At 39.4% G+C, this 25,004-nt stretch overlaps 1 protein-coding gene across 1 annotated transcript in view; it reads left to right on the top strand.

Annotated features, from left to right (window-relative positions):
• Positions 1-2,292: 2,292 nt before the first annotated feature.
• LOC130876402 (ATP-binding cassette sub-family G member 3-like) overlaps positions 2,293-25,004 on the top strand; it is a 36,137-nt gene continuing 13,425 nt past the window's right edge. The window contains exons 1-8 of the mRNA XM_057772908.1: positions 2,293-2,492; positions 4,094-4,153; positions 4,853-4,967; positions 5,761-5,913; positions 9,247-9,383; positions 19,931-20,100; positions 21,778-21,861; positions 22,827-23,077. Coding sequence (XP_057628891.1) covers positions 2,293-2,492; positions 4,094-4,153; positions 4,853-4,967; positions 5,761-5,913; positions 9,247-9,383; positions 19,931-20,100; positions 21,778-21,861; positions 22,827-23,077 — 1,170 coding nt within the window. The remainder of the gene's footprint in view (positions 2,493-4,093; positions 4,154-4,852; positions 4,968-5,760; positions 5,914-9,246; positions 9,384-19,930; positions 20,101-21,777; positions 21,862-22,826; positions 23,078-25,004) is intronic.

The following is a 25,004-nucleotide window of genomic DNA, read 5'->3' as shown; positions in this document are numbered from 1 at the left end:
TAAATATATTTGGATTCAGTTCCTGACATTTTAAGATATTTTGAGGAAGTGGTGTGACCATGTTTTCTTGCAGTTTTGTGTTTCTTTGTTGTGGTTGGTGCATCTGTGGGAGTGAGTGTGTTTTACACAGTTATGTGAGGACGTGTACAGTGAGCATTCATCTGCCCAGAGCTTAATCCTCAGCACTGGTCAGGATGGAGAAAATAAACCTCAGTAACAATAGCACCAGAGCCACCTTCCCCAGAGTTATCTTAATGGACAGAATGAAAGTAATGTGCAAAGCTAATTTATAATAAAACATGAAGTTAGCAACTAATAAAGGTAAAAACAATCATGAAAATATTTGAATAAAGGATTGTAGAAGGAAAGGATAGAAAAAATAAAAGGAGAGTAATTGGAAAAGAGCAAGAGATTAAAAACAATATAGTTACAAAGTTTAAAAAGTGTAAATTGATGGAGGAGTTACTTTCATTTAATAAAGAAACTGCGTTGGCCCATTTATAGGCCAGCCCTTAGGTGGGTGGAGTAAACAGACAGAAGGCTGGGAGAAAGAAGCCGAGTGAGTGAGTCGCCATGATTCTCCCACTCCAGACAGATGCAGGTTAAGATCCTCCCTGGTAAGCCAGCTCGTGGGGATACACAGAATATTAGAAATGGGTTAGATCAATATGTAAGAGCTAACCAATAAGAGGCTGGAACTAATGGGCCAGGCAGTGTTCAAAAGAATACAGTTTCCATGTAATTATTTCGGGGCATAAGCTAGCCATGCGGGCAGCTGGGTGCTGGGGACGCAGCCCTGCCGCTCCTATTACAACAGTAAATAAAATAGATAAACTGAAGGCCTATGATCCTGACCCATGGAAGATGAGGCAGGAGGATTTCAAATTTGTGGCAAACCTGAACCATCCAAGTGGACCCTGCCTCATAGTCAATAATGGCAAGATTAAGTAAGCAAGACACAGGGATTTTTTTTTAAAGATTAAAAGCTTTTTAAATCTTCAAAATAATAAAAACAATGTTATATGAAAATTACACACATCACTTTAGTATCTGGAAGACAGAGACTTGGAAGAACCTTTCTCTTGATGCTCTTATAGAATTTCCCAGGTCTGGGGCATCAGGGTTGTAGTTGGTGTGTATTGGCCCTCTCTGGAGCTGCCTTTCAGGTTGGTGTTGTACACAGTACACAGGTGTCTTAAGTAACACAGCATCATTCATGTGAAAGACCTCCTGTCTCTGTATAGTCTTCTCCACAGCTAGCCCCAGAAGTCTTTGTGGCCTGTAGTCCAGGTAAGCACTTCTGATTGTAGGTTTGTCTAAACAAAGCAGTGTCTCCTGGTTGCTTTGAGGGAAGTAGAATGGCAAACAGTTCTGCAGTGGAGAGAGGTCCTGGGAGATGAGCATTTTCGGATCCTATCCAGCAGCAAAGCACTATTAATTAAATAAGGAAGAAGCTGTGGAAATTGAGTGATCATTTTACTCCAGTTCACAGTTCTCAACCCCTGTCTTCTGCACACAAATTGCACCACGAGTCAGTTTCAGAAACCAAAGTATCTGCCAGGCACCTGCTCAGAACTCTCATGCTCAGCGGTCATCCAGAGGAACCATGCTATTCCTGTTACAGGAGGCAGGGTTGCCTGTTTTTGTGCCTCCACAGCCTGAGCTAGGAATCTGTCCGCCATTTACTCCCTCCTGCACTACTGTCCCTCATGGCTGCTTACCCATCAGGGCATCCCAGGGCACCATGACATGTGCTAGATGATTTTGGATCTCACCAGAGCTCAGACTCAGGGAACAGAAGATCCTGGTTCTAGCACTGTGAGAGAAGAGTGTGTAGAGCTTGGGCTGTGCCCATCTGTGTTCCTTTGTATTATACAGGACAGGAGTTTTCAGTGTGTGTCTTACCCTGAGTGACTCCATTTATACAGCGGTGGTTTGCTTCATTTTGAAATGAAATAATATACCAATATGTTTTTGAAGGAAGACAAATATACCCCTTTATTTGTCCCCTTCTTTCTTTATGAATTACAAATAATATTTATACTCTGCTCCTTAGGGCTCTTTTGTTTCGTAGGAATTTTGGTATAAGGGGAGTCTACGTCCTCAGTTAATTCTGCTTCTCATTGGGTCTTTAGGTAATTACATTCATATGAACTGCTCATCAGTGAGGAATCTGCCTATGAGTGCAAAGTATAAACAGTCCTTAAGTGTGCTGCTCTGTGTAATAATGTTGTTTTCTGGATCACCAACTTACTATTTCTGTTCCTCTATAGGAAGGAAGAACCTCTGGAGATGTCTTCCAATAATGACCCTGTTGCAGTCCCAGGGACAGAAGGAAATTCCAATGACCTTCTAGAAAATTCCAATGACCCAAGCACACTGCCTAGAGAGGCTGTGTTAAGTTTTTATAACATCAGCTACCACGAAACAGTGCAGCATGGCTTTCCATTTTATAAAAAAACACATGTGGTAAAAAGACTATCAAATATCAGGTATGTGCATGGAGCAGAATCCACAGCATTGACCAACTTTTCAAAACACAGACTGTCTCTATTAACTATAAACTGGTGTGTTTATGTGCGTATATTTCTATATATGTTTATATGTGTTTGTAAGCATCTATGTGTGCGTGTTCACATGTGCAGATGTATGGATGCGATGACACACTATGTTACAATACATGAGAGAACAACCTTGAGCATTGGTCTTCAGCTTCTACTGTGGTGCACACAGAGTCCCTCGTTCTTCACCGCAGTGTATTCCAGGCCAGCCGCCTGCAAGTGTCCTATTAAAATCAAGGGATATGAAAAATATTTCAAATTTGAGAGATTAGACCAGGCTGACTGGGTCAGTTACCAGTGATGAGATGGAAGCAATGAGGAAGTCCCAACAGCAGAAAGTCTGGGTCCTCAAATATTTGCTCAAAATTTTAAGAGCTAAAAAGAGCTAAAAGCAATATTGCACACATTGTTCCATGACATAGAGAAAGCATGTTTACAACCAAATTCTGAGGAGAGAGCTTAACTACCAAGATTTCCCGCATGGAGTCTGCACAGACTCCTTCTCCCAATCTCAAACATCCCTTCTGTTTTTGGACACTGGTCATTTCTGGTTCTTCATCTAAAACTTTCACCATTTTTTTATTAAGAGGGGAATGGGTAGGGCAAAAGATTGACATGTTGTCTGTATATGAGATATCAAATGGGAATGTAGCTATTTTTTTATAATAATATAAGAATATGCCTTTTTCAATCTGAATATTCACTGCTCTCAATTAATCAATCAACCAATCAATAAATCAGTTTTATGGACATAATTTGTGTTTGTAATGTATTTATACTCAATAAATAATGTCCTCTACTTGAGGGATGTCTCCCAATTTTTACTGAGTGTATCGTAATCTCTTTATCAGAGAAGGAAATCATCATTTGGGGGATGTGTATTTAGCTTTTATATGTTGATTAAGGTTGTTTTAAGTCTTAAACTTGGCAACACTCTCCTGTCCTCTGAGTACTTCTTTCAAGTTTTTGGATTTCTCCTTAAGATGTATTGATTTTGGTTTGATTCAGTTTTAATAGTAATAACACTGCTACTGATATTCCACGAATCATTGGTTTCTTGTGACAATGTTTGCTAATCAGCAAGCAGGGCTATATTAAGACACTGCTCATCAAATATTAGCAAGAAGCTCTTATACACTTGACACATAAAGTCCATGTGTGTAATGGAGCCCTTCTGAGAACCTGCTACTTAGTTCAAGGACACTTAACTTAGATGCATCATGTTTCAAAAAGACAAACCCTTAAACAATAAACAACAGGGTTTTTGTGATATCAGAAGTATTTTTCTGATGAGCTTCCATTAAAATTCAACATATTTTTGTAAACAATAGACCTCTATTAATATTTAAATTTTTTCCTATGAGTTTGTGCTTATTTTCTATTACAGTTTCATCCAATTTCAATAGAATATTCAATATAGTATATATATATTTCTATTATATATATAGTATATATATATTTCTATTCTAAAGAAAGTTAATATAGGTTTCTTTAAAATAAAAGTATTAACCAGTATGATCCTGTGTTTACAGTGGGATCATGAAACCTGGCCTCAATGCAATTATGGGACCTCAAAATGGGAGCAGATCTTTGTGAGTATAAGGAAAGCATATGCAAAAAATTTTCATCTATTTTCTGTGCTGTAAAAAAATCACTCCTATAAGAGTTATTTGAGAACTGTGTGAGTGTATCTGTGAGTGTGTACATTTGAATCTCGTCCTATGTGTGGGGATAACATGCAGGAGGATGCATTCTAACTTTATACCAAGAGTAGAGATCTTACTAGGTTACTGTACTGGTATGAAATTATAGAATGATTGGCATATGGTGTTGGGTCATATAATTATTTGATGTGGTGAAAATAACATTAGAATTAGAAAAAGTGAAGATTTCTGGGGATAAGGAATCATCACCAGGCCTAATTTTCAAAATACAGCAGGACATTACCAGTTTGAGTTGCTAAGGTCAGATAGTAGAGAGGGTCGGCCATAAGGATCTTGTCTTGCATTCATAATTCTGGGCTGTATTAGAGCACATACTGAACAGAGAGGAGTGTGTGTGTGTGTGTGTGTGTGTTTGTGTGTGTGTGTGTGTGTGTGAGAGAGAGAGAGAGAGAGAGAGAGAGGGAGGGAGGGAGAGAAAGAGAGAGAGAGAGAGAGAGAGAGAGAGAGAGAGAGAGAGAGTCTCACTTCAGCCTTTTGATATGGAGCATTTTTATTCTGAGCATCTGAGAGGTGATAGCTGTTACTGAAGGGAGGAAGTAAACCACACAACATATGTAACCCTTGTAGGTTATTAGATGTCTTAGCTGCAAGGAAAGACCCACGTGGATTATCAGGAGATATTTTGATAAATGGAAAACCTCGACCTGCTAATTTCACATGTACTTCTGGTTATGTGCCACAGGTAAGTGCTGCTGGGTTTATAATTTTCTGTTTCCCCTGATTCTGTATGGTTAGATGCTCAGCTTATAGATTTGTGTGTTTTTCCAGTTCATTAGATGACACTTTTATAGGCCGGACTTTCTCCACACCAGCTTTTCACAATGACTCATTAGCCTGAGGCTGACATTATTATGTAGGAAGATGTAGAGAGATTGGAGTATTGATGGGGAAACTATCAACCTATCACATCTAATTAGGGTGTGGCTACCTGGGGCCCAGGTAGAAGTACTGGGAGATCCAGGTGTGTTGCTCTCTCTCTGCTCCATGCTTGTCGGAACTATTGGATTTCGAACCTCCCACTCTTGTAGCTGTTTCATTACATTCAGCCTTCTAAAACCAAGCATGTGGATTCAGGCTCACCACACCACCTACTGGCAGGCAATAGTTATTGCACCTACTCCAACTGAGTATGACATCTGTGACACAGTATTAGTGATTGCAGTTGTGATTTAATTCTACAGAGGCTACAGTTGTCGTATTTTGCCTTTCTTTCATCTCTCTCCACTGCTTAGAAGATGCCTCCTGCAAATAATTTCAAGTTGCAGTCACCAAAATCCCTCTGCTCTGCTTGGAAGGCAAATGGAAGGGGGTGAAATGATTGTTTCAGGTGCTCTACTTAAAATTAATAATATTGAAATAATATCTTTCAGGAGAGTACTATATTGTGTTTCTTTTAGAAGAGAATTAGGTTACATTTGTTAGAATGATTGTTTCACTGATAACTGCATTTTATTGAAATTCTATTTAACCTTAAGAATGACGTGGTGATGCACACGGTGACTGTGAGAGACAATGTAGAGTTCTCAGCTGCTCTTCGACTGCCAATGACTATGACAAGAGATGAAAAAAGAAGACGGATTAATGAGGTCCTTGAACTTCTGCATCTGGATAAAGAGTCAAATGTCAAGGTAGTGTGAAGAAAAGTCTTGGAAGACTCAGAGTGAAAAGTAAATCATGCTGGTGTTGATAATATGACGTCCCATCACCAGTTTTCTATAAGCTGTGTGGTCAAGGTGGCTACTCTCTGTATTGATGAGTAGGTGACTGGTTATAAGATGTAAAGTGGAAATTAATCTGGGAAGCCTCCTTAGCAATGGCTAAACCTGGAAATACAGTGGGATCCAGCAGGGAAGGGTGTTCCTCACATGGCCATTTCCAAGTGCTCCTCGCATGAGCCTCCTCTTCCCTCAGCCTTAAACTCTTGACAGAGAATTGGACAAGTACTTTCTCCTGTTTATTGTCTCTTCCCCTAGAGGACTTGTCCCTTGTTGTTTCAGAATGTGCTTCTGGACAGACACAGGACGTGAGATGGAGAACTCTGGCTCTGTGCTCACTCTGCATTTATTTCCCTCCAGGGTTGTCCTTGGTCTCTTTAGCATTTACTTCTCACTTATGTAGTGCTTGCTATCTTCTGTAGTCTTTCTTTTTGTGTTTTTATCTCATCCTGTCTATGGTGGTCAGTTTTAACAGTTGACACAGTCTGGAATCACCTGGAATCATCTAGAAGAGAGTCCCAATGAGGAACTGTAGTCAGTTGGCTTGTGGGCATTTCTGTGGATGATGGTCTTGATTAAGTAAAGCAATGTAGAAAGACCCAGTCCACTGAGACAGTGGCATTCTTTGAGTTTGAGTCCTGGGTGCCATGAGAATGGAGAAAGTGAGTTGAACACTGACAGGCATGCGTGCATTCATCCTCTCTGTGCTCTTGGCTGGATGTAACCAGCTGCATTAACTTAGCTTCCTGCCTTGACTTCCTACAGTGATCAATTGTACTTTTAAAACCTTTTGTAGTGAACAAGGAGTTTTAAGATTATCCTAGTAACAAGATGGAAACCTAGGATATCCTTTGTCCTCAATTTCTCCTTTTTTATATTCTATCAATATTCATTACCAGCTTTTAATGATACAATCTTGGAAAAGAGCAACAAAGAACAGACCTGGTGACCCCTTTGAGCATTTGTGCAGGATTAGGAGGGGTAATATATAAGTGATGACCTTCATAGCTGACTATGTAATAGCTAAGTAGTTTCTTAAAAGACTATTATGTAAGACTTCATTTCTGAATACTTATTTTAATCTTTCATACTTAGGGATATACGCTTACTTTAACAATTCTATTCTTAACTATCAAAATGAGCAAAATCTTAATATTATCAGTCCTATCAGGTCTATAACTATTTGCAATCCCCCAATTTTTTTATTATTATTACATTGATTATAGAACCTGATCAGGCATTTAGTTTATTGCATGCCTAGAGTTATTCAACCTTCGGGTTGTTTCCCTCCTCTTACGTTCTGCCTCTTACAGTGGCATTGACTCATTGAGAAGACTGTATAGAGATGTCTGTTGAGCAGATATTTGGGGCTATGGATGAAAATGGTCTTCCCAAATAGGAATCTCATGGATTAACTCCTGTGGTATCTCCTCCTTAGATGCAGTAAGAAATAGGAAGGTACTGGCTATTAATTTCCACGATACCTCTCCACAGTCATTAATGAGATGTTTCTCTTGTTGGGAAGGATAATAGGAAAGCTAACATTAATCACATTTTCTTTTTTCCTGAATTATGGATTTTTTTGTGTGTTTTGAAATATTTATTACATGGGTTTATATTTGCAATAAAGTTCTTTTTTGTAATATTTTAAACAATAATTAGACATTGTCCTAAGTTGCTTATATATATTTTAAGCACAACATATGAAGATATTTATTAACTTCTTGAAGTCATAAAATGTAATTGATTGTAAGAATTTTAATATTTTTAATGATAGCTTTCAATAAAAGGTGTGTTTGCATGGGTGCGTGTGTGTGTGTGTGTGTGTATGTGTGCATGCATGCATGTATGTGTGTCTGTGTTTGTGTCAACCTGAATGCCGTAGCATAGACATGGAGGTCATAGGACACCTTTGTTCTCTCCTCCCATCTTGTTTGTAAGGCAGCATCTGTCCTGTTCTGGTGATGCCTTACGTGCATGTCTGATGCTCCTGATCCACCTCCCATCTTACTAAAATTTCTTGATGGAATTACAGATGCCTGCCACTGGATACAGCTTCATATGTGAGTTCCAGAGATTGAACCAGGCTTCTAGATTGTGTGGCAAGTGCTTTTCCTTGCTAAGATTTCTCTTCAGCCTTTCACAAGATTTTGATTTAAGAAATATATAAGGAATTTGTGGTAAAAGATTGACTGCCATATATTCAGCAAAATAGTACTCTTGCTAATACCAGCCCCCTGGCTTTTGAGTGTTAGCAACAGCATACTAATTAACACTGTTTCTCATTGCAGCATTTTAACAGAACATTAGGTAGTTCCTTACTCCTGAGTCCTTAATTATTTTTCATCCATAAAAATAAGTACATACTCTTCCATATAAACTCAATTTTTAGCTATCAAAATTACAATTCCTTTATATTGTCAGCCTTGTCCTGACCACACTTATCCATATTCCCCAAACATCCTTTGTTGTATGTTATCAGGAGGGCTTTTCGTGGTTTTGGCTATCATGTTTGGAGAGAATTGCTCCTTATTTCTGTGTCCTCCTGAACCTTGCTATGTTCCCTCTGACCTTACACAATGGCATTGACTGGTACAAAGACTGTGCCAGTTTACCTGTAGACTCTGTGACCTTTTGAATTTGCCTACAAAGATCAATCTTGAATTGTGTGGTGCTATACGTTGTAAATAATGTCAATTCACAAAGGCTTTAGGGAGTTAAAGAGATCCTAATAAGACAACGTGCAAATTTGATGAAAAGCAGTGTATGTGTGTGTGTGGGTGAGTGTGGGTGTATATGCACGCACATGCATATGTGTGAGTGCTTGTGGGTTTTTTGTGTAATATATGTGTATTGCATGTGTGTTGTGTAGAGTACCTGTGTTGTGTGTATATGTGTATGTGTTGGGAGGTTGTTAAATGAGTACTAAATTACCAGCAGTACTTCATCTTGTCCTCTAACTTCTTCGTCGATTCCAATCTTTGAGTGTGATAACTCATTACCCTAGAATTTGTGACTTGATAAAGAACAACTAGTAACTGTCATTAGCCGTGGCTTCATGTCCAGTTTGACCTGAGCCTCTTTCTACTCACTTCAACAGGAAAAAGTACCATCTTTCCGAAGGTACCCATTGTTTTACTCCTCAGGATAATGATACAACAAAATCTTTTAATGCTGCAATAAGCTAGTTCACCAAATAACAATGGCTGGGTGGCCTTGTTGATAATGATGTCATTGTTGCTTTAGCCTAGATCTAAAGAGCTCAGGAAAAGGACCAGTATAGCAATGGAGTTGGTCACCAAGCATCCCATTTTGTTCTTGAATGATCTCACCACTGGCTTAGACTTTAGAACTGCAGCAGATGTCATGTCAGTTCTGAAAAGGTAAGTGCTGAAGAAACATTGAGTTTTATCAACTTAATTCCTGATCATTTGTGTGTATTTTTGGTGCAGGAGATTCAGATGTAAGCAACAGAATTCCTTGTTTATTGGAGGGAAACTTCAATTAACAAGGATTACATATAAAGATCAATGAGACAGGAGCATAGGGAATGATGGCTGTGGTGAAGGTGGAGACTGCTTTAAATAGCATGTCTCCATAGCACTCAAGTCAGTGTCAAGAGAGCTGAGTGGGTGAGATCCGAACAGAGTGCAGACCAGAGGGAAAATGCATTTGTTCTGAGGCAGAGCATGTTTAGTATGTCTGAAATATTAAGAGACCCTGTTGACTAGAACCCAGTGGACTGAGGGGTTGGAAAATTGCTAGTGCACTGCTAAAGACACCACAAACTGGGTGACTTGACAGAAGTTACATTTCTTACAGTTCTGGATCTTGGAAGCCAGATATTAAGGTGTCTATAGCCTGTGTCTGCTGAGGCCTGGGTCACCGAGTTGTGGATGGTGTCTCTTCCCTCTTTATGTGTCTATGCCTTGATCTCTTTAATGGACACCAGTTACCTTAGGACACAGCAGTAACTTCATTGAAATTACCTTTTTTAAATACTCTTTCTCCATTATATCAACATTTTAAGTTCTTAGCTGTGAGGTCTTCAACAAATGATTCTTTGGAAGGACTAAATTCAGCCCTCTGCATTCATAGCTGAAGTGAGGAGAGATGGTTGGGTTGGATGTAGATTGCCTAGACCCCCTGGGCCCCTATAAGGTCTAAGGTTTTCCATGGCAGGGGATGTGAAAAAGCTTCTCAGTTTAGAGCAGAGCAATGCATCATGGAGAAGGTTGTGCAGTTGCACTATGAGGGTGTAAAATGTCAGCAAGATGCTGAGATGTGGGGGCTTCTTTGATAGCAAATGATGTGTTCTGGGTGTGTTTTGAAGATAGAATAAACAGAATTATCTCAGGCATTGACCCTGGATTGTGGCGGAGCAAATGAATGCAGACAGATTATATAGATATATACAGCTTTAATAAGGAAATAGACTTACAGGACCACAGGTTCCTGCGGAGCACTGGAAAAGCGGAGCAAAAGAAAAGGGGCTCCTGGGCTCACGCCCGGCAGATTTATCCGTAAACATTAGCCCGAGGCGAACACGCCCCCAATGGGTGGGGCTATGTCCCTACATCTCCCCCTTTTGTCTAAATAAGATAGAACCAAACCAAATACAACTATATACAATAATAACAAATAATAAATATAACTAAAAGAATAAACAACTGTGCAATATATGAAGACAATGATCTTCAACTGTAAACAATGTCATAGTATCAGAGGTAGAAATGAACAATGTAATATGGTAGATGTATCAATACAATATAGACAAAGTTATAAGCATACTCATACAAAAATAGAGGTAGGAACACTCACATTCAATATTCAACATATCAATATACAAGAAACAGTACCAGTACAATTTTCTATAAACAGTAATTCACAAATACCAATCATCCCAAAAAACCAGTTAATCCCCCTTCTTCTTCCTCTTCTCTCTCTTTTTTTTTTCAAAAAATTATCACCCCATCCCCTCAACCCTAAACCAACCACTAAAAGATGTCCCCAATCCTGAGGGCAAACTCTGTTGGGAGAGGGGACGTCGTCCTCTAAGATTGCTTCTAGCTGACATGGGGGCGACGTTCTTCTTAGGGGGTCCTGTGAAAGCAAATGATGGTAAAATTCCCAAATTAACCTTTGACCTAAGAAAATTGTAACTAGTCTCAGAGCGTTTTGAGAAGGTCCGACCAGAGTGTTGTCAAAAATGTGCACCATTCGAAATTGTCTCTTGTAGTTGGTACCAAAAAACAGGTCTAATATTAGCGCTTTAAAAAAAAAAATTCATGACGTCATAAAAACCAGATGGAGTTGATGTTGTGGGGCCCCATCTTCATCCTGGAAACTTCAAAGATTACTGTAGGAAAATTTGTTGCTTGTTATGGGAAATTTAAACATTAACAACAAGGACATATACTGACATATAAAGAAAGACACAGATATGAGGAAAAGCAAAGAAAGTTTAAGACATATATATATATATATATATATATATATATATATATATAAATTAATACTTACAGAACCAGTCCCTCCATCAGTAATTAAATATTAGGGGTCCCTTAAATTCTTTGAAGATGGGTATTTTCCTGTGGAGATAAGAAGAGAACCCTGCCCCCAACCTATCTGTATTACTTACCATCAGTATGATTGCCATCCATGTGATTGAATTGTTATTTATCTTTCCCAACTGGCTTCTCTTCATCAAAACGAACCTTTATCAATTTTGATGGAATCCACAATTTTTCCTCACCTGTGGAGACAAGAGCAAATCCCCTTCCCCAACGCAGCACATCTCCTGGCTTCCATTGTGAGGTCAGCACATCCTTGAAATAAACTGGTTGATTTAGTTCAGTAGACTTTTCCATTATCCAATGTCTTTCTGCAGCCGATGTTCCCTTCTCATTAGCGTTGAGGAAATTCAAGGTTAACAAAGCATTATGTAACCTATTTCTGGGGGTGTTTTCCACCCCTTTCTGTTTGTTCAACATATCCTTTATAGTTCGATTTGATCTTTCTATGACTGCTTGACCTGTAGGATTGTATGGTATACCTGTAACATGCTTGATATTGTAATAATCAAAAAACCGTTTCATTTTCCTAGAGACATAAGCAGGACCATTATCTGTCTTTATTTGTGTAGGTATACCCATGATAGCCATGACTTCTAATAAATGAGTGATAACTGAATCAGCCTTTTCTGAACTTAAAGCCGTTGCCCACTGAAAGCCTGAATACGTGTCAATGGTGTGATGAACATATTTTAATTTGCCAAATTCTGCAAAGTGGAACACATCCATCTGCCAGATTTCATTCCTTTGGGTGCCCTTTGGATTAGCCCCTGCAGGCAGTGGCGTTTGGTTATAGAAAGAGCAAGTAGGGCATTTCTTTACAATCTCCCTAGCTTGTTGCCATGTAATAGAAAACTCTTTCTTCAAACCTTTGCTATTAACATGATGTTTTTTATGAAATTCAGAGGCTTGTAGCACACTACCAATCAATAATTGATCAATTTCTGCATTCCCTTGTGCTAGAGGACCTGGCAGACCCGTATGGGATCGGATGTGTGTTATGTACATAGGGCAAAGCCTGTTCCTAATCAAATCTTGCACCTGGATAAACAAAGAGGTTAGATCTGTATCATCAGGTATAAATTCAGCAGTTTCAATATGTAAAATAACTCTTTCTGCATATTGTGAATCAGTAACTATATTAATAGGTTCTTTAAAATCCCTTAGTACCATAAAAATGGCATATAATTCTGCCTTCTGGACAGAATCATAAGGACTTTGTTCCACCTTACCCAAGTCTTCTGATTTGTAACCTGCCTTCCCTGATTTATTGGCATCAGTATAGAACGTACGGGCTCCAGTTATTGGAGTATCACGGACAATTCGAGGAAGGATCCAAGAAGTTCTCTTTATGAAGTTAAGCCTCTTTCTTTTTGGATAGTTGTTATTAATGTCTCCCAAGAAATTAGCACAAGCTCTTTGCCATGGTTCATTATCTTCCCATAATTTCTTTAGTTCATCAGCAGTGAAAGGCACTATAATTTCTGCTGGGTCTATGCCTGCTAGTTGACGAAGTCTCAACTTGCCTTTTATAATTAACTCAGAGACTTTTTCTACATAAGTTTTCAGTTTCTTACTTGGTTTATGTGGTAAAAAGATCCATTCCAAGATAATATCATCTCTCTGAATTAAAATTCCTGTAGGGGAAATTTTTGATGGTAGTATGACAAGAATACAGTCGAGCTCTGGATTTACCCTATCCACATGTGCCTGTTGTAATTTTTCCTCAATCATCGTCAGTTCCTTTTCTGCTTCAGCTGTTAATTCTCTGGGACTGTTTAAATCTTTGTCACCATCCAAGGTTTTGTTCAAATGAATTATTAGATCAGGTGTTATCCCAATAGCTGGCCATAGACTGGAAATGTCCCCTAATAGTCTTTGAAAGTCACTAAGAGTCCGTAGGCGATCTCTCCGAATTTGTGCCTTTTGTGTCTTAATTTTTTGTAAAACCATTTTATAACCTAAATAATTAACAGAATCTCCCTTCTGAATCTTTTCAGGAGCAATTTGCAATCCCCATTTTGGTAAAAGTATTTTTATTTCTTCAAACAGTCTGTTCAAGGTATCCATGTTTGAATCGGATAACAAAATGTCGTCCATGTAATGATATACTATCGATTTGGGAAATTTCTTGCGTATTATTTGCAATGGTTGATTCACAAAATATTGGCACAGGGAGGGGCTATTTAACATACCCTGGGGGAGGACAGCCCAGTGGTACCTCCTCGAAGGTTGAGAATTATTATAAGTAGGCACTGTGAAGGCAAATTTTTCTCTATCTTCTTTTTGTAAAGGTATAGTGAAAAAACAATCCTTTAAATCAATAACTATGAGAGGCCATCCTTTTGGCAATAAAGAGGGCAAAGGAATTCCAGATTGCAGAGGGCCCATAGGTTGAATAACCTTGTTGATAGCCCTGAGATCTGTCACCATTCTCCATTTACCTGATTTTTTCTTAACCACAAATACAGGAGAATTCCAAGGGCTGGTAGATTCTTCTATATGTCCAGCATCTAATTGCTCTTGTACCAACTGTTCTAAAGCCTGTAACTTTTCCTCAGCTAAAGGCCATTGCTTTGTCCATATTGGTTTCTCAGTCAACCATTTTAAAGGCAAGGCTGTTGGTATCTCTGAAGGGACATCAATTGCTTGTTCTTGTACAGCCCGAATGGCCGGTTTTCTCCGTTTGTAATATCTTTTAATATTATCCCCAGAAATATAGGCTCTAGAAGTAGCAGGAATGTTAATTTGGGTATTCCATTGTTGTAATAGGTCACGACCCCATAAATTCATTGCAATATTGGCTACATATGGCCTTAATTTTCCTATTTGTCCCTCTGGTCCTATACATTCAACCCATCTTGTGCTCTGCCTTACTCGAGATAGGGTTCCAATTCCCAGGAGCTGAACATTTACATTCTGAAGAGGCCAATATGGATGCCAAGATTCTGGGGTAATGATACTTACATCCGCACCTGTGTCCAGCAGGCCAGTAATAAAAATGCCATTTACACACACTCTCAGCTTTGGTCTTTGGTCATTTATAGAAGTTTGCCAAAACACACGGAACTCATCTTTCTGATCATTATTGCTTGTAACAGTAGGCATGTGGCTTTCTAATTGTCCTGACGAGTCACGTTCTCTGTAGTAACTGGAAATGACTGAACCATGTTTGCCATGGGGGCCTGTGAGGCCCCCCCTCTCACGTTTCCCGTCTGTATCAGGTTGCCTTGTCTATCTCTTGTAGACCTGCACTCATTCGTCCAGTGTCTGCCCTTTCCACATCTTCTACATAAACCTGAAGGCTGAGTCCTCCTATTTCTGTTATTTCTAGAAGATGCATTATTATTATTTCTGAAAATCCGTTGTCTACAATTCCTTTTCATATGACCCATTTTGCCACAATTAAAACATTTGGTATTCTGATGTCTCCTTTTACCATTGGAAATTGCTTCTTCTACCCATGCTTCAGTGCCATAGTCAAATGTATCAACATCTAGTGTATGCAAGACCCATTCTTCTAATGGCACTGATCTGAGCTTTAAAGGTCCCAAAATCCTTTTGCATTCCACATTTGCATTTTCATAAGCCAAAGTCTCGATCATTATACGTCTTGCTTCTGGGTCAGATATCCCTATTTGTACAGCTTTAGTTATTCTTTGTAAAAAGTCAGTAAAGGGTTCTCTCTGACCCTGTTTAACTCTGACAAATGATTCCATCCTCTGTCCTGGGTCTTGCACCCTGTCCCAAGCCCTTAAGGCTGCTGTAGTACACACGGAGAGTGTGTTTTCATCCAAATTAGCTTGTTCCTGAGGGTCAGAAAATAGCCCCTCTCCCAAAATTTGATCTATGGAAATCTCAATTCCCTTTGCTCTTTCTTGCTGTTCTAAAAGTCTAGCCTCTTGCCTGAATAAGCATTTCCATTTCAATTGCGTTCCACTCTCAAGGACAGCAGAGCTCAGCTGAAACCAGTCAGAGGGCGTGACCTTATTCGTGGTGGCCCAAGACCTTAGCATCTCTTTAACAAAAGAGGCATTCATTCCAAAAGTCATTACAGCCTGTTTAATTTCTTTGAGATCATTCATACGGACAGGTTCCCATGTATCTTCCTTGATGACCCTAGGGTTTCTGGAACCAACTACTTTCTCTGTTGTTACAACTGGAAAGGCAGATAGAACTGTAGGTAGAGCTTTGTGGGAATTGTCCCGGAGGGATTTACCCACAGATTTAGTTAAAATTTGCCTTTCTACCTCTTGCTCTTCTTCCTCAGAATTTAGAAATTCCTCAATCTTTTCAATTCTATTCACCACTGCCTTCTTTAATGTCTGAATCTCCTGTCCAGAATTATGTTCTAAAGCCTTCATTGAGGATTCTAAAGTATGAAGTTTGTCCATTAGAGATAACGTCTCATCTTTGGACATAATTTTTATAGCATATACCGTGCCTTCTTGTATAGACAATCTTTCCACCAACCTGTCATAAGCTTTAGACAAAATCCGATTGTCACATTCAGCAGTTTTGATTCTCTCAGTTAATGTTTCAGTTCCTACTGAAAGGGACTGAAGCTTACAACTCAAATCAGCTGTTCCCTCTTCCATAGTAATGAATTTCTCCTTAATATCAGCCGTTAATGTTTCGGTTCCTACTGAAAGGGACTGAAGCTTACGACTCAAATCAGCTGTTCCTTCTTCCATAGTAATTAATTTCTCCTTAATATCAGCCTGTATCTCTTCCAAATTTTGTTCAGTTTGTCGAGTTGTGTTAAACAAAGATCTGTTCTCTGCCTGGAGAACTTCAAACTGATTTTTGAGAAGATTGTTGTCATTCTCAATTGTTTTTAAGCGTTCAACCTCGTCTCGTAAAGACTTTATCATATTTCTATTATCAAACCATACAGTACCAAGGAAAACTACGAATCCCAGAAAGATCCATATCTGTGGGCTGACAGACACTTCTTGTAAAATCTCCCACATGGTACAACTGAAAAGGCTGTTAAAGTCTTGAATGGTAATGTTTTCAGACATTTTTCTTATTTATAAAAGAAAATTATGTACCTCTAATGAAGTTTTCCTGCCAGTGGTGGCTAAAGAAATGCCCCTAAGTCCACGTGGTCTAAGCCAGAGCCGGTCTGAAACAATTAACTCAAAACAAAAATTATTGTACTGCCTGTTAAGGGAATGGGTTGGCGGCTTTTTTTTTTCAAAACCACAGGTGCTTCCCTTAAGTCAGGCAGTGAGGGTTTGGAAGAAGCAGGGAGCTATTAACTGCTCTGTGGGGGGTCGCTGCTCTGCGACTGTAGTGGCCTGGAGTGGGGGAAGGGAAAGCGAGCAGGGAGCACGCTGTAAATCGCCTTCCTGAGCTCAGGCAACTAGCCGGGAAAGGTGGAGCTTGCGCCCCCCCTGTGCCGGGTCGGGGGCAAAATAGCCCAACGTTGGGACGCCAAATGTGGCGGAGCAAATGAATGCAGACAGATTATATAGATATATACAGCTTTAATAAGGAAATAGACTTACAGGACCACAGGTTCCCGCGGAGCACTGGAAAAGCGGAGCAAAAGAAAAGGGGCTCCTGGGCTCACGCCCGGCAGATTTATCCGTAAACATTAGCCCGAGGCGAACACGCCCCCAATGGGTGGGGCTATGTCCCTACACTGGATGTGATGGTTGAGGGAGTAATTCCCAAGATCTGGGTCCTGAACCTGGGGAGAATGAAATAAAAGATGTAACATTCTATCATGAAATAAGTTTATAGCTGAAATGTTTATATTAGAAAGTGTAAGGGTTAGGAATTTTAGTTTTAAGATATGATAAGAGCTTCAAACTGACTGAATTACCCTTAGAAATATATGAGGACTATCCTATTCCCATGACCTAGACTCCTGGCTATTGAAATTACTGCACTGTCTGTCTTTCCTTGCTTCTCTTTGTTCTTTGTTTTCTTCTGATGTCATGGTCCATCTGTCTAAATACTCCTGCCTACCTCTAAGAATCAAGATCCCTACCTCATTGTACCTTCCCAGTGAGGACGTCAACAACTGGAGCCTTGCCATCTTCTAGTCTGTAGACTCCTCAGATCTCACACCTTCCCTATCTGTTCCCTTTTCTGACTGATTGAGGATACTCTCTACACTCTCTAAGATTAGCTTCTTGCTCATGTTCAATTTGGAACATTTCTCTCTGTCCTTGTGTCTTATGGCATGACTAGGGTCATCATAAGTGTGATTTCTCCCATGTCTGGGAGCAGACTTAGACCCTGATATACTGTGTTCTCCTTGGTCTCCAACATTCCTGGAAGTGCATCCTCTATGGTAGAAATATTTTTAAAAATTTACATTATTTATTTGTGTGGTTTTGAGTGTGTGTCTGTATGTCTGTGTGTTATGCCTTTATGTGTATAGAATGCATGAAGAAGTCAGAGGAAAACCTTAGTGACATGACTCTCTCCTTTCATCAAGTGGTTTCTGGGAATTAAACTCTTTAGACTTGGCATCAAGCGCCTTTACCCATTGATCCATCTCACTTTCCTGACTTGGATCTTGATCATCTATTCAGGCTAGTAGTTGATGGGTTATATCAAATGAAATTATAAATTTTCCTTTTGTGATTATTAATAGTGTGACAGGGAAACAATAGATTGTGAAATCATTATTCTGCTTCTGATTTCATTTCTACCACTCAGTTGTAGTGTGAATCAGTAACTTCTGCTTTTGTTTTAAGTACAAGCTGACATGACATTCTGTGTGGAAAGGTGTCTCTCCTCAGTTCCTAGTTTGTAGAGTGGCCTGTCATATATTATTCTTCATTATTTTAAGTATTTAAACAGTCCAGTTTGGCTGGTGGAAGTCCCTTTACTGTAAGGGTTTTTTTATGTTTTTGTGTATATTTGAGGAAATTCATATATTTTAATCTTATTCTTTCTTTTGACAAGAATTTATGTATTTAAAATAAAAATTTTAAAACTACATTCCTTGACAAGAGCTCAAGTGATGGATTAAAAGTTAAGAGCATTGGCTGCTCTTCCAGAGGACTCAGGTAACCTTCCCAGCATCCACATGGCAGCTCACACCCATCTGTAACTGCAGTTCTAGGGGATCTAATGCAGTCTTCCCCCATCTACAGGCAACAGGGACACACATGGTAACAGACATACACTCAAGGCAAGACATCCTTTAAAACAAATAAATAGTTTTTTAATGAAATGGCCAACTGTATGAGGATATAGTGACACCTCATAGTATATGCTTATGAGATGCTTGTCTTGGGGTTTTAGTTTGTCATTTTACTCTGTAGCCCAAGCTGATCTCACTTTCTTGCCTCTTCCTTCTAAGCTAGAACACAAGGTGTGCACTGCACTTCACAGCTTTCTCATTCTCATTTCCGTTTTTCCCTCCCCCATCCCCTTTCTCTCCTTTCCTCCTTCCCTCTGTCCCTCCCTCCCTCCCTTCCTTCCACCATTCCTCTCATATTCCCTCTTTCTCTCACTCCTAACACATCTCTTTCTTTCATTCTTTCTGTTTGTCTTTTTGAAACAGGGTTTTATGTACCCTAGTTGCGCCTTGAATAATGAATCCTTCCAAGTGCTGGGGTATTACAGATATGCTACCATACCAACTTCATAGAAGTTTTAAACACTATGTTTGGTTATTGGTTCTCCTTATAGAAGATAAGACTTCATGAAACGGTAATTCAGAATATTTTTCCGGTCACAGAATTAAACCAATGATCAAATCCCAAGTTTGCCTTTTACTAACTGACTCCCTGTTTCATTGCTTCACCTTTTAAACCTATGAACACAAAGGGGAAATTATATTAGAATTGACTCATGCTGATATTATGAAAACTTAAATGAGGTTATTGCTGCAGTGTTTAGAGAGAGCAAGTAGTTAGGAATGTGAGTCACATCATCAGAGCAGTGAACATCAATTCCTGAAGAGACAGAAAGTGTGAACAATTGACGGGAATTGTGCTTACAGTCATAGCTGTAATGTTTGCTCTGTCATTGCTTCTCAAGCTTTAGTGGACCTGTCAATCACCAGGGCTGACTGTTTATGGTATGGATTCCCTACACTAACTCCCAGATATTCTGATTCAGTGTCTGAGAAGCCTGCCCAGGATCTATGTAGTAACACGAGTGGATCCTGCACTACTGATGTCCCACACGTTAGAAGTCCCATACTTTTACATAAAAACTTTAGCTTGGTTTCTCTATCATGTGCATGATACAAGTGAGTTGTAGTGTTTTAAGGAAAATTAAAGCTGAAATGGGAGCAAAGAATTATTTCAGGAGTAAAATATTTTTTTAAAAATTTCAAGATTCTGATGTCTAATGACTTATGAGTTTTCCCTCTTTGAACTTAGGATGTCTGTGAGGGGACAGACAATCATCTTCTCCATTAATCAGACCCAGTTGTCCAACTTCGTACTTTTTGACAGCCTCACCTTAGTGGCCTCAGGAAAAGTCGTGTTTCATGGGCCTGCAATGGAGGCTTTGGATTACTTCAAATCTGCAGGTATGGCTGGCTTTGGTTGTGAGAGCTCCTTCATTCACGGGATCTGGGGGAGAGAACGGGGGTTCTCCGGAATGCTGCTTGGTCCACATGTGTATGTGGGCTTCTCCATTTTAAACACCTTTAATTAACTTGGTGACAGAATTCTGTTCGTTGTACAGCACAGGCTTGTTGTTCATGTCTCTTTCTTTCTCCTGTCCTATATGCATTCCTCTGTACAAGATTTTTACTGAGCCTCTTGTTCTGCTTCCCAAGTTGTTCCCTTGTTGTGCTGACCCTCTTAATTAACATGCTGGGCTCAGGCCCAGTTATCCATCATTTGAACATCATTGAAATGAGAGTGGGGGCCCTTTGTCCATCCTGCCTGGCTAGCTTACACCCGAAATAACCACACAGAAACTGTATTCATTTAAACACTGTCTGGCCCATTATCTCTAGCCTCTTATTGGCTAACTCTCACATATTAGTTTAACCCATCTCCATTAATGTGTATCACCACTTGACTGTGGCTTATGGGCATGAGTCTAACCAGCATCCGTCTTGGGCAGGAGAACCATGGCATCTGCCACTCTGCCCTTCTTCCCAGAATTCTGTTCTGTCTTCCCTGCCTGCCTGAATTCTGCCCTACCAACTAGGTCAAAGCCGTTTCTTTAATAACCAATGAAAGCAACATAAATACAGAAGGACCTCCTACACCAGAACAGTACTGAAAAGGCCTAGCAACATTGTGTTTTTGCTTATATAAGGTTTTCAGTTTTCCCTAATGTGACCTGACTATCAGAAACTGCAAAGAGGTTACTTAACTTAGTATTAATTTTCCATTTCAACATTAGGTGATGCTTGGGACTGTAATCGCTAATGTCTGGTTTCCATGGACTCAAGTTTTTGCCTTCCTGGTTTATTCAGAGTCATATTGGATGATGAAATACGTTTTAATGCTTCTTGCCATCAGTTTCATCTTAGCGAAATATGAGTTTAGTTATAGATGATTCTCTTTGACTACACATATAGGTTTAATTGTTTATTTTCCATCACTCTTTATTTGTTTTTGATAAATCTTTGTCATTTAAAAATGTGTAAGCATTGTGTTTCTTTGGAGTCCAATGAAAATGAAGGTCAAATTAAAATGACTGCATTATAAAAAGAGTTTATATATCTATGTATAATATACACATAAACATAAATATACATTCATAAATGTGCTGCAGGAGCTCCTTCCACTCCTTCAGCCAATAGCCTTTAAGATATCAGCCCACTTGAGCGTGGTCTCCTTTGCTTTAAAAAGCAGCAGTAGCCGTATGCTCACCCTCTTGCTTCTGGCTCCTGTTTCCAGCTGCTAGACTCTGTTCCTGTTTGTTCAGAGAGCTGTTGTCTAGGATGGTGGTTTGTAAGTTTTTCCCTTAAATAAATAACCCTTTTATTAATCATAATTCCAAACTGGTGTGGGATTGTTTTTTGACTTATGCCTTCATAAATGTGTATATATGTGTGTGTGTGTGTGTGTGCGTGTGTGTGTGTGTTTGTATGAGTGGGAAGAAGATATTGTTGAAACATTATGCATGTATATATAGTTGGGAAAGTATAAATTAGTGGTGGAAGGGCAAGAGGAGAAAGAAATTCTTAGATTCCGTTTCCCCTCCCCCTTCTCACTCTCTGAAAGAGGGTTCTTAGGCTTGTGTTCTTGGTCTATCTTTGTAGATCTGAAATCTGAAGGCTTCTTTATGAACATCATTGCTGGAGGTTTCCTTGCTCTATTAGACACAGAGGAAGGCATTCATAATGGTATGTAAGTCTTCTAGAGTCACAGATTTTGCCTAACTGATTTCATTAAAACAAAACTTTGTGGCTCATTAGAATATAGCTTTTTATGTTAATTCAATGTCCTCAAATTAGTTAATAGACTTTGCTCTTTGCTATTGCTGGGTGATTTTTTTAATTTAATTTATAAAGACTATTTATATGACATTGTCAGTTGTAAAGGAAATATCTATATTTAGAAAGTAAATATATTTATTGTCCATCATATTATTCTTGTTATTATTTTAGATATGGCTATCTTATGGAGCCAGAATGGACTTAAATGTGTGCTCTTTCTACCTCACCTCCCAATTGTAGTTATTACAGGGCTATGCCATCATGCCTGTCTTTGTTTATAACATTTTAAAGACATGATACTTGGCAATTTATACATTTGCATATACATTCACATGGAACAGAAAGCAGCAGGCAAACTTTTATAGTAAAACATATAGATCCATATGGGAAGGAAAACTTTGTTCAGAATTGGGATCCCTATGGGAAAAGGTCAATCAGATTGCTGTATCCGTGGGGTAATGACAGTAGTCAGGTAAGTTAGGGACACTTTTCTAATCTGTAAATGAATTAACACAAGAGTAATATTTTATGCTCAAAGTTTGGTGGTCTGAAAATGGCGCTCAGCTGGAAGAGTGTTTGCCTATCTTGCACAAAGCCTTGAGTTTGGTTCCTAGGAGCACATAATTGAGTGTGAAGATGCATGACTGTTATTTCAGTGATTGAGACAGAGACAGGAGGACCTGGAGAAGTTTAAGGTCACCCTTGGCTTCAGTGCAACTTTGACAGTTTTTCTTTGTGACAGTCTAGGATGCATGAGACTGTCACAAAGAAAAACTGATACGTAATTTATGTTCTTCATGAAAAGTGTCTCAGAAAAACCTGTTAAATTATTGTCTAACTTTTTCTTACCTTTATCCATTTTTATTCCAAAGACAATGAACATAATAAGCTTTCTGAGAGACAGAACCAACTCACAGAAAAATTAGCCAATATGTATGTCCAGTCCTCCATATACAGCAAAATGAGAACTGAACTGGATCAACTCTTGGGGGAACAGAATGTAGGAAGGAGCTCAGCCTTGGAGGAGATCACGTGTGCCACCCCTTTCTGGCATCAGCTCTGGTGGATTATCTGTCGTTCATTTATAAACTTCAAGGGTTTACCACGGATCAGCGTAATTTGGGTAATTTGGGGAATTATTTTAATTGTTAAACTCACGTGGGAGCCATTTGTTTCTGAGTCAGTCTACTGCAGGGTCACACTTATCTTCTGCTGCCTTCCATGTGTTTGTCATCCCCACTCTGCCTGGCATAGAGAAATATTCAATAGAGCAAGTAGACCACTATTAAGGTTTTACTTATGGAAAAGATTTTTAGTGGCTGTCTTTTATTAACAGGAACTGTAATGACTAATCCAAGCAGAAAACTTAATTCAGGGAATGAAAAAAAAAAAAAGAAAAACTCAGCACACCTGGGAACTCCTCACACCTGTCTGCTTTATTTCACCAGTGCATCCTACAAGTTCAAAGTCCAGGAATGAGTCAAGGAATAAAAGGCATTTTTTCTGATATAACTTTCCTTGTGAGGGGATGGATGGTAACTGGATAAACAGATAAAACTGTAGCCCCTCAGATGAGAGAATGGACTTGGAGAAAGTTTAAGCAGAGAAGGGGTGGAGATGACTGGAGAGGGAAAGGACAGTTGATCTGTGGTTGAAATCATGTGGTGAGGAGACAGGGCCATAGAACAGCTCTGAGGGAGCCTGAGCATCCACTGCCTAAGATGAGCCTGTTGCAGAGTGCTGTTCCCTCATCAGGAGTCCAGTGTGTGAAAGCAGTAGCTACTCAAAGAGTGCAGCTCACACACACAGTAACTGGACTGAACAATGCTCTTCCCTGTCAGCCAACTGGAACTGGGAGGAGGTGAAGTTCTACTTTTCTTTAAACTGGCTCTGTAACCAAGATCGTCATGACTTAAGGGTTTCTCTATTTTAATATGAATGTCACACGGAAATGTGATTCTTCCAGCTCATTGAGCCATCACTTATTCAGTTATCTTTTGTTTCATGATGTTGATTCTGTTGTGTTAGTGTTTCATCCTGGGGCCTTAACTCTTAGAAAGCAATCACTCTACAGTGTACCTACATCCCTCTCCAACCAGAACTTACAGTCAGTTCTGTTGTGAGTGTACTATTTTATTCTTAGTCATTTAGTTTCTGTTGAATATTGAAAGGTCATGTGTTGTTGGCTGTACTGAAACATCACTTACTTCTTAACATGTGTGATGCCTTTTTCAATGTAATGTGTGCCCTACATATTTCAATGTAGCTGCCTTCCGTGTTTATGTGAATATTATTATCATTTAAGTTATACTGCCAATTGTTCCAAACACTTTGGTCTTTTACTTAGCTTTGAATCATAAAAGAGCCCTTTCTAGGTCAATTATTTTTGGAAAATCAAAACATTCTATATGGTTGGAAACAAGTGAGTTTCCCACATAGATATAGAGTTCTCAGAGGTGACACAGGTGAAGACCAGCTCATCCTTCTTAGTACACAAAATCCCACTGCTAGGAACTGTGTTGTGAGTCATTTTTAATTTTGTTGTTTGGTTTGCATTTAAGTACATTAGCATCACTGTAGTTCTGCAGGGCTCTGCCACTGAGCTGTCCCTCTGACGTGGGGTGCCCTTGTTTCTAACTATAAGAGTAAAGGAAGCCTGAATTCCCTTGAGCCACTTGAAGTAGAAAGCTGCATATGTTCTCTGGCGGCGGAGCTGAGACCCCAGTTTAGGTGAAGACTTTCTGTCAATTATTTGGGTTTGTTCCCTAACCTCCCCAGGTGCCTGCACTCTCTCCCACACTGTGTCATCCAGATTTTGATACCTGAACTGAGCCCTACGCTGGCCATTCCTTCTGGAGCACTGGGAGCAGTCTTAGCTTTTCCAGGGTCTGCACTGTTGGAGCCTCAGATTGCAGAGACCTTCATTGTCAGTCTGATATACGAGCAGATTATTGACATGCATGTTGTATGTTCTTACAGGGACTCGGGCCATAATATAGTGCTTATATCACTTGAGAGATATGATTAGTAAACTATGTATTCCAAAATAA

Source organism: Chionomys nivalis, chromosome 6 (assembly GCF_950005125.1).
Source record: "Chionomys nivalis chromosome 6, mChiNiv1.1, whole genome shotgun sequence".
Classification (NCBI taxonomy): domain Eukaryota; kingdom Metazoa; phylum Chordata; class Mammalia; order Rodentia; family Cricetidae; genus Chionomys; species Chionomys nivalis.
This window is presented reverse-complemented; position numbering and strand designations above follow the sequence as displayed.